Source organism: Mizuhopecten yessoensis, unplaced genomic scaffold (assembly GCF_002113885.1).
Source record: "Mizuhopecten yessoensis strain PY_sf001 unplaced genomic scaffold, ASM211388v2 scaffold11149, whole genome shotgun sequence".
Taxonomy (NCBI): Eukaryota; Metazoa; Mollusca; class Bivalvia; order Pectinida; family Pectinidae; genus Mizuhopecten; species Mizuhopecten yessoensis.
Window position 1 is genome coordinate 276,236 of NW_018408904.1, and position 7,817 is coordinate 284,052.

Consider the following 7,817-nt stretch of genomic DNA (forward strand, 5'->3'; position numbering starts at 1 on the left):
TTTCCCCCTGGGGAGGGGGTAAACTTTACTATAGTTTATATAGGGAAATCACATTTTGGACCAACATTTGTTTAATTTCCATTGGAAGTAATTCAATTTGGGTTAGCATTATCAGTATTAGGTAGCAGTTTGATAGTATGCACCTATGAGCCCTGACTGACCCCCAGGGGCTGATGGGTGGGGCCAAAAAGGGTTGAATTGACTGAAATTTCAAAAATCTTCTTCTCAAGACCCAGATATGGTAGAATCAAATACTCTTCATAGATGGAAGGGTCTTAAGGTGCTTTACCAAATTTGTGAATTTCATGACCCTGGGGTCTCATGTTTCCCTCTGGGGAGGGGGTAAACTTTACTATAGTTTACATAGGGAAATCACATTTTGGACTAACATTTGTTTAATTGCCATTGGAAGTAATTCAATTTGGGTTAGAATTATCAGTATTGGAAAGCAGTTTGATGGTATGCACATATCAGCCCTGACTGACCCCCAGGGGCTGATGGGTGGGGCCAAAAAGGGTTGAATTGACTGAAATTTCAAAAATCTTCTTCTCAAGACCAGATATGGTAGAATCAAATACTCTTCATAGATGGTAGGGTCTTAGGGTGCTTTACCAAAATTGTGAATTTCATGACCCTGGGGTCTCACGTTTACCCCTGGGGAAGGAGGGGGGGGGGCAAAATTTGTTATGGTTTATAATGGCAAATGATGCTTTGAATATTACATGTTGATAACTTGATTGGAATTATAACCCTAAGTTGTCAGTTTGATACTTTGTAAATTTTGAGCCATCCCTACCCCCAAGGGCTGTAGGGTGGGGCCCAATGGAGTCTGTGTGCTAAAATAAAATTTCTTCATTTTCGTTGTTTAGAATCAGAGGTGCTAGTTTCAAATACTTTTCAGTCTTAAATCTGCATGCTAGATATTGAATAAGGTGATTTTATTGTTTTTTGTCACTTTGAATAATATTTCTGTTCATGTTAAAAACAAAAATCAACTCTCTGTATAAATATATCAGGTGACCGTTAAGGCCCATGGGCCTGTTGTTTAATATAAAAGTATTTCATTACAGTACAACATTATTGTTTTCATAAAAAATATCATCACAAAATTATCAATTATAAGGATTCACGTAAGATCCAAAATGAAATATTTCATAGGGAATCGTGGTATACATACTCTATTGGAAACCATTCTCTGCACAACTTCTTGACCTCATCAATATCTGCTGGACACAGAAATCGAAGCTGAACCTCCCTCTGGACACTGAAGGACATTGGCTGACACATGTCCCCTCCAGAAACATCAGCACTTGACCAACATGGCTGCTTTACTATCACAATGTTCTCTGGCAAAATTTTATTTTGTCATTGATTACCTCAATAGACACCATGTACGCCACTCCATTGCTGTCAGTAGGCCTTCCTACAAATATGAACAAAAGGAGAAGGATTTGAAAATTTACTTATAATACCCCCTTTGACTTTGGCCTAGGTAAGCCAAGAAAAAAATAGGTTTATATCCCTTAAAACCTGTACTATTGGAGTTGGAATAACTTTAATTTTCCCATCCTTCAGTTGTCAAGTCCAAGTCACCCCAGTTGTTCTGGACTATAGTATAGTAGTTGTTAAAATTAGGTCACAGTACCAATACCATAGCTTGCTTAAGCTTAATTGGCTAGGTATATTTAAAATGAAAGGAGATAAAGAACTAAAGAAAAGTTGCTACAAATAACACTGATCAAGAAAAAGGAAAGCAGGTCTAATCTTCATGAGCTGGATGTTTCCTTTTGTGTCCTCTTGATCTGCTTTGGAAATACTGCAGATATCTAACTTTTATCTGCTGCACCCATAGTGCATTTCAAAGTAGAGCTTGTGACATTTATCTACCTTTTGGCATCCAAGATCTCTTATATAATACAGGTATAATTAAATTACCTAATGTTGTATTTTTATCATTTGGTCCAGCACAATCTGATTATGAGTTGATGGATTGTTACATGTTGTAATATTAATGTAGGTGGTTATGTTAGATATCAAGGGGTTTTGATTTCCGGACACTTAAATCAACGAAGAAAAGTACTGCAAGCATTAACCGCAAGACAAACTTAAGTGGCAGAAATTAACAAAAGGCTATAACTCTGCATAAAGTGGGGTGTGAGACCCAATTTAAGTACATGATACTCCACCATCCCAAATGGTACCGGTACTCGTATACATAACAGAAGGTGCCCAGATTTACAGACAAATTCAGTGCATAATCCCGATACATGTAGTACCAGGTGGTGCCTGTCAGAAACTGGATGTTATTATTCAAACCAAACCTCTTTGATTACAATATATAAAGCAATTCGGATGCACAATATTCATCCTCACCGTCAATTCATATCTGATCCAGATTGTGTTTAAAAGCATATTTTGCAGGGAAATAAGTATCCTCTATAGTACAATAATATGAACGCGTGGAGCCACATAATATAACAGCTCTATGTATTGCAATGCATATATATATGCATGTACATATAGCTGATACGATATACACCTACTTGATTTGTATATTTTCCAAACAATACTAAATCGTCGCTATTGATACAAATTTGATAGGAAAATAATTAAAACCACTCCTACTCCGGCTACAGTCATCCTTAAATCATATGACTGGAAATGAATGGACTGCAGAAGACAGTTCTGCATTTAGGAAATAATAAAACATACATGTTAACTTACTCGAAAAAACTAACTCTCGTCCATATCAGATACTTCAAATACCGCAATTTGATTCAAAAGGTTCATTTTCAGCGTTGTCTGAAAACGTAAACAGTTTCCCGGAAATAAACATGAATTGTTGTGTGCATGCGCAAAGATAGATCACTAAAATGTTTGAAAATCTTTTCGAATTAGGTAGGTACTAATTACAGGACAAAGAAACCATGAGTATATCAACTATAAAGATAATGTAGGCCTGTGTACTACTTTGAAACACTTGACAGAGGGCTAATATCTGACATTTTCTTTTAGATTATCACGAAGACTGGGATCCTGAGTAATAACTTCCATTAGTGCTAGTGCTTTCCCTAACAATAGGTAACTTATAAGTTAAGTTTATATCTGGTTAATGACTAATAGTCCTATACACCTTATAGATAAATAAATACAATACAGTTGTCAAATACTTCTATCCGGTATACATGTACTTTGATGTTTATGATTTGATTGGTGCTTTAATTTGTAATTCAAGAAAAGTTCTTGATTTTTCCAGCGATTGCCTAGCTTATTTTTAAATGAATTATCATTTAGTGTTGATACGTCATGTTCTGGCAGTTCATTCTAAATTGTCAGTGTTCTGATTGAACAATCGTTTTTTTCTGAGCATATTTATTGATGACTTAGGAACATTATTCTTTGTCAACTTAGACACTTATGTAGCAATTTAAATTTTGATTTATTCAATGACCATTTAACTGACTGTCCCTCTTGTGCTTGCTCTTTTGAATATGAAACAGTTTTCCATTACTTTCTTGAATGTCCATTGTATAATGATCTCAGACTTACTTTATTTACTTCTGTTGATAATTATGGAAATCATAACCATATTGATACAAACATTTTTCTACAAGGCTGTCCTGATTGTGATGGACTAACAAACAGACAGTTACTTAATGATGTACAGTTATTTATTGGTAAATCTAGGCGTTTTAATCTCTATATGATCTAACCAGCCATGACCTTATACTTTATACTTTTATACTTTACTATTCCTATTCCAATTATACTCCACAAATAAGTAACTTTACCTACTTTTCTATAAATGGTATTCTTCTACGGACATAGGAGTTTTAAGTTGAGCATGTTTGTTTGTTGTTGTTTGTTGTAAGATTTGTTCAATCTGTCTTGTTTTACAGTTTCCATCTTATACATTGAATTACACATAGACTAGCTATCTATTTTCATATTAAACTACAATACCTTAACAGTTTTGGCGACTGTGACCTGTGCATATATTTGCACATGGACTTTTGGTCAATGTCTGCCAATATCTGTGTGATTTGATAGCTATATAGCTTATATACAATTGTAAAATGTTATAAAAATAAATAATACCTGTGGAAGTGTTTTGTGTGTGATGTGAGAAGTGTGAATGTATTTGTATTTCAGTTATGTTAATTAAGAAGGAGTTACATCCCTTTAATATTTTTTTTTTATAATTTTCATTTCAAAATTGATGTATTAACTTAATCAAATAAAAATAATAGAATCCATTAATTTAGCCACTGCTGGAGAGAATTTATATAGGCTTTGCCTGTTATTCCATCCAATTGACTTGTATCATCTTTGTCAATAAAATTTGTTGAAATGAAAAAATGACTTAGGAATTTATTTTTGGTGTGTGTGTCCTCTGCCACTGTTGCTATCAGCGGCATCTTTCCATAGTATGACAGCATTTAAACATTTTTGTCATAAATTTGATTTATTAATTTGCAAAGTTCGATCATATCTCCCTAAATTCTCATGAGAGCCAGTGTTCCTCTTCTTCCAATAAAGTACAGTCCACCATCTGGTGTATTGACCTACTTGCATGTGCGCAGTGAGTAGAACCGCAAGTGGTGCGGATAAAAACAACTATATATACAGTGCACCTGTCTATCGAAGCCTGGTGTGCTGCAGCTCAGCCTTAAGCTGTTCCAGGGAGCTGTACGTTATGGTGTTAACGAGTATATGACATAAGCTGGTGTGGGTGTGCATGTGTGTGCGAGGAAAACGAATTACAACATTTTATATATTTAAGCATTGTACATAGCTACCGGAAATAGAAGAAGACTGATATAGGCAAAGCTTGTTGTCTTGGTCTTTTGTCAATACTGTTCTAATATCTTCTTTAATGTTAACTTATATGTTTGTACTATATATGTATTGTCAATAAAGTACTTTTGAAATTGAAATGGTGTTAGCTGGTAGACTGTTCAACAGCCTGATCACGTCAGGAAAGAAGGAGCGTTTGTAATGTTGTGTCCTTGCGTATGGCACCAGGAACTTCAGTTCATGACCCCGCCTCGCTACTCCCACTGGGGTGAGGTGTGTAGCGGGTATATACATCAGTATGACATTGGACTGTGCCCTACGTTCATGAAGCCACTGGAGTTGTTGCAGCATAGATCTAGACGACACACTGCTGGTAGTGTGGTAGTCACCGGTGACAGATCTGGCTGACCCACGCTGCACCATCTCAAGTTTGTTGATTTTGTTGGCTGTGGAGGGATCCCAAATTACACTGGCATACTCCATAATTGGTCTTACATGTGTCTTATAGCACAGTTCCTTGGTGTTTCGTGGACACTGGTAGATGAAAGCTCTGGTGTTGTTAGCTTTCTTAGCGACCTGATTGATGTGGTCAATCCAGCTTAAGCTGCTGTGGATGTTCACTCTGAGGTATTTTGCTGACCCTACCTCCTCTAGGATGTGGCCATGGATGCATGGTGTATGGATATTTTATCAGAGATCTTTTAGTTCCTCCAGGTTCTTGATTTCTCTGTACATCACACAGTCGTCAGCAAAGAGCCGCGCGGTGGAACCATTGGTGATGTACTCTGGAAGAGTAGGAATAGGATCGGCCCAAGCACGCTACGTATACCCTGAGGCACACCGGAGAGCGGCCACCGGAGAGTACAGGAGTGTTGGTACTTTATATATAGTTTCTCCAACCTCTCACTGTAGGTCAGATCCTTCCTTCCCGGTATACTTTGCTCTTCTTCGAACTCACCCTATCTTTTCAATGTGTTTTTGTAGGTGTGCATGTATTGTAGAACGAATATTCATATCCTGCCTACTCTCCGCTCCGACCATCTATCAGAAATCGTCCGTCCGTCGTACAGAGCTACTTTATCGCAGCTAATGTGCATGGTGCCCACAAAGGACTATCATAGATCAGTTGTGATCTTAAAAGGTATTTATGTAGCGGAATTAACGACTTGCCGGGAGGTAATTAATATAGACTGTTATACATAATATTCAAAGTTATTTATATATAACAAATGTAGTTTCTCTCCACCGGACTCTATATTGATATCAGATATACGATGTATTTTGAATACCATAGGTTGGAATAATTGCTAGTATGGAAATGAGGGAGGGGGTTGGGTCAAGGGAGGGGGTTTCAGGTTAGCAACTGTTTACATTTTCATTTGCGTTTTTCTTATCCTGTAAATAGCGCAACCCACTAAAGTAAAGCGCTTTTTTAACGCTGATTGAAAGAAAGCATGGCGAAATTAACTGAGCAGCTTGATCACGTTGACGTCCAGGGCTTTACAGGTATTGCAGAAATCTCAAACAGGAACATCCCCAGGAAAGTTAAATACAAATGTTACAGATGTTTAGTTGTTTTCAATACATTCCCTCAAAATCCAAGTCTCCACGCTCGCTACACATATCTTCACTGCACCCCTGATATTACCTGGCAATGGCAGGTCTTGAATGTTTGCAATGTGATTTGTTTGATTGGTGTCAGGTTTACATTTCGTTTGAAGATTACTGCGGAGATAACCTCAATTTAAGAACCTGTCGATTTTACCGTTACGCTGCTGCGTAATTCATTTGATCGTTATCAAATACACAAGCCCGGGTTTCCTCTGACCCCTACAACATTTTGATGTCTGGTGTGGACACTATTATATGAAAACATTGAATTCTCTGACAGTTTGGTGGCGGAAAGTTCTTCACCAACAGCTGCTATATTCCGTCAGTAGAGTCCTTTGTGTTCAATCATTCAAAATTTCCCACCTGAGCGACACCAGTTTGCAGATTATGTAAACTACATGAAAGTGACTCATCAACAAAAAGAGCCAGTCCTGAGTTCACTTTAATAGAAAAAAACATTCCATTTTGGTCCAGACCAGTACGATTTGTTGATTAGTCACTTAAGAAAGAGAAGTTTGGACAGCATGACCAGTTAAAGGTCATTTTTCTTCCTAAACATGTTTGCTTTTGAAATATCTCAAAAGTGTTTGAGTATCATTATAATTAGTGGTCCAATTTCAGGGTAACTGTTAACATAACTCAAAAAATATTATTATCAGAAAATTGCATTTGAACTCTCTGACCTCAATCTCTTCAAGTTTTGATTTTGTGTTGCTGCTACATGTATGTTGGGAATGATTTTGACAAACAAATCTGAATTCCAAAAGCTGAGTTTATTAAGTACTAATGAGGAAAGTAAATGTAGATGTTTATGAAAATAATCAGTGTGAAAATGTGCCTTCTGGAAAAAGTAAAAAAACAATGCTGTAGTCAGTTGTAATTCAACTACTCTAGGTTGAATTGATTTTCTTCATGTTTTAATGGATATTATAGTATCGTTGTTAAACCAAATGTATTTCTTACTATTTCAGTTGTTCAAGTGAAGTACTGTGAAAAAAGTAAAGCAACCCATTGTATTTACTTGAAGGAGCACAGTGTCCGTGAGGGAGATAAATGTAAACCAAAGGAAACCACACTGTTTCTACTGAACATACCACCCTATTGTAAGGAGGTAAGAACTGTTTCTACTGAACATACCACTACTGTAAGAAGGTAAGAATACCACCCTATTGTAAGGAGGTAAGAATACCACCCTTCTGTAAGGAGGTAAGAATACCATCCTATTGTAAGGAGGTAAGAATACCACCCTATTGTAAGGAGGTAAGAATACCACCCTATTGTAAGGGGTAAGAACAGTTTCTACTGAACATACCACCCTACTGTAAGGAGATAAAAACTGTTTCTACTGAACATACCCCCCACCCCCCTAATGTAAGGAGGTAAGAACAGTTTCTACTGAACATACCCCC

At 36.8% G+C, this 7,817-nt stretch overlaps 2 protein-coding genes across 4 annotated transcripts in view; one reads left to right on the forward strand and one right to left on the reverse strand.

The window, feature by feature from the left end:
- Positions 1-2,828, reverse strand: part of LOC110466956 (N-alpha-acetyltransferase 60-like) — an 8,454-nt gene extending 5,626 nt beyond the window's left edge. For both annotated transcript variants that reach the window (XR_002464786.1, XM_021523780.1), the window contains exons 1-2: positions 2,725-2,828; positions 1,178-1,423 (exon numbers count right to left, since the gene is read on the reverse strand). Coding sequence is in view for 1 of the 2 variants with exons in the window: in XM_021523780.1 (XP_021379455.1) it covers positions 1,178-1,287 (110 nt within the window). In the remaining variant the exon portion in view is untranslated. The remainder of the gene's footprint in view (positions 1-1,177; positions 1,424-2,724) is intronic.
- Positions 2,829-5,109: 2,281 nt separating this feature from the next.
- LOC110466945 (ribosomal RNA-processing protein 7 homolog A-like) overlaps positions 5,110-7,817 on the forward strand; it is a 20,625-nt gene continuing 17,917 nt past the window's right edge. The window contains exons 1-3 of one of the 2 annotated variants that reach the window (XM_021523761.1): positions 5,110-5,668; positions 5,782-5,938; positions 7,380-7,519. In XM_021523761.1, the coding sequence (XP_021379436.1) occupies positions 5,381-5,668; positions 5,782-5,938; positions 7,380-7,519 (585 nt within the window). In that variant the 5' untranslated portion in view covers positions 5,110-5,380. Of the gene's footprint in view, positions 5,669-5,781; positions 5,939-6,201; positions 6,304-7,379; positions 7,520-7,817 lie in introns of those variants that run through there. The other variant, XM_021523763.1, reaches the window with a different exon arrangement.